The sequence below is a fragment of the Austrofundulus limnaeus genome, unplaced genomic scaffold (assembly GCF_001266775.1).
Source record: "Austrofundulus limnaeus strain Quisiro unplaced genomic scaffold, Austrofundulus_limnaeus-1.0 Scaffold2665, whole genome shotgun sequence".
NCBI lineage: Eukaryota > Metazoa > Chordata > Actinopteri > Cyprinodontiformes > Rivulidae > Austrofundulus > Austrofundulus limnaeus.
This window is the reverse complement of record NW_013955067.1, coordinates 8,811-10,685: the sequence shown is the minus strand read 5'-3', so window position 1 is coordinate 10,685 and position 1,875 is coordinate 8,811. Positions and strand designations below refer to the sequence as shown.

At 38.6% G+C, this 1,875-nt stretch overlaps 1 protein-coding gene across 1 annotated transcript in view; it reads left to right on the top strand.

The window, feature by feature from the left end:
- Positions 1 to 1,875, top strand: part of LOC106511305 (potassium voltage-gated channel subfamily KQT member 2) — a gene marked incomplete at its 3' end in the record, with an annotated part of 12,279 nt that overhangs the window by 3,478 nt on the left and 6,926 nt on the right. Inside the window, 1 exon segment of the mRNA XM_014000056.1 lies at positions 980 to 1,090. Within this exon segment, the coding sequence (XP_013855510.1) occupies positions 980 to 1,090 (111 nt within the window).

The following is a 1,875-nucleotide window of genomic DNA, read 5'->3' as shown; positions in this document are numbered from 1 at the left end:
CACACACACACACACACACACACACACACACACACACACACACACACACACACACACATTATTGGACTTGTTCGATGTATATGCAGAGCATTTGTTTTGCAGTCCAACAATTCAAAAAAAGGGAAAAAATGATCCAGAACACTTTTTTGTGCGGTCCAATATTTTAAGTTCAAAAGTCTGTTCAAGACTTTGTTTCAGAGTTCTTTGTGGTTATATTATCCATATTCTTTATAGTTTTCCTCCAATTTTAAAAGTTCAGTTTTGTCCAACAAGAAAAAGGTCCTACCAGCTCGCCGTCAGTTCAGATTTCATTTGGAGGTAGAAAAAAACCTGACGTGTAAAGGGTCAGAACAATAATCAATATCAGTTTAAATTCAGTCAATTCAAGTCAGTTTACTGGTAAACATTAATACAATACAGAAGACTGTTTAGTCTGAATCCCTATAGTTTAGTATTGAAACGAGTTTATCTCTTAAGTTGTCCTGTGTTGTTAAACTGAATTATCTTTGATTTGATTTATTTTCAGTTGAATTATTGTTGAAATGGTTAAAAAGACAAAGAGTTGAAACCTTGTGATTTGAGTTCAGTTTCAGCTCTTCAGTCTGGTTTTAGACGGGTGAATAAATCAGTTATGGATCAGTAGACCTGGTCTGGTACCTGAAACTGACGCCTCACAGCAGGAAGGTTCTGGGTTTGATCCCCGGATTGGACCGGGGGTCTTCCTGTGTGGACTTTACATGTTCTCTCCTTGTGTGGGTCTCTCTGGGTACTCTGGTTCCCCCCACAGTACCAAACACTCAACAGGGATGTCTGTGGGATTTGTTTGGTTAAATAAGAGGAAAGAAATGAAAAAGAAGGAGTTGTGCTGTTTTTAAAGTCTGCTACAGAAGCTCAGCTTCCTGCTCCAGGAAGATGTGACACCTGTTAGTGTTTCCTCACGAACCGGCTCATCTGATTGGTCTGTTCCTGTCTCTTTCAGATTACTCTAACAACTATTGGATATGGAGACAAGTTTCCTGTCACCTGGAATGGCCGTCTGCTGGCTGCAACCTTCACTCTGATTGGAGTTTCCTTCTTTGCTCTGCCAGCTGTGAGTCAGATGTTTCACAGCTTCCAGCTCAGCAGGACCACGAGCTCCTGAGCCCAACAAGTCTACAAACTCTGCTTTTACACAAAACACACAACAGTTAAACAACAACACACTTAGTAACTGTGAGCTAACTGTCAGTCCACTGACCTGACTGAGACTGGAAGAAGAGGTCAGAAAACACAAAGATCTCATGTAGAGCAGCTTCAGTCCAGAAACTTTCAACTTGTTTGTTTCCTGGTTCAAACTCTGATGTTGACTTGATAACAAACAAAGTTTTAATTCAGCTCCTTCAGCAAACTGTCTTTGTTTGTTTCAATGAAACATTTTAAACCCTTTTCATGTCATTTATTCATTCAGGAACCTCTAAAGCTTAAAAAGGTTTTAAAACTCCCTCAACGCCTCATTTCTAAATAACCCGAATCAACTGTCATGACAGGATACAGTACCACTCACCTGTCTGCTAATTAACCTGAGCTTAACCTGACTTTGAACTCAGCTTTAAACCTGACTTTAAACCTGACTTTAAACCAGAGTTAAACCTGACTTTAAACCTGAGTTTAAACCTGATTTAAACCAGAGTTTAAACCTGATTTAAACCAGAGTTTAAACCTGATTTAAACCTGAGTTTAAACCTGAGTTTAAACCTGATTTAAACCAGAGTTTAAACCTGATTTAAACCTGATTTAAACCAGATTTAAACCAGAGTTTAAACCTGATTTAAACCAGAGTTTAAACCTGAGTTTAAACCTGATTTAAACCAGAGTTTAAACCTGATTTAAACCTGA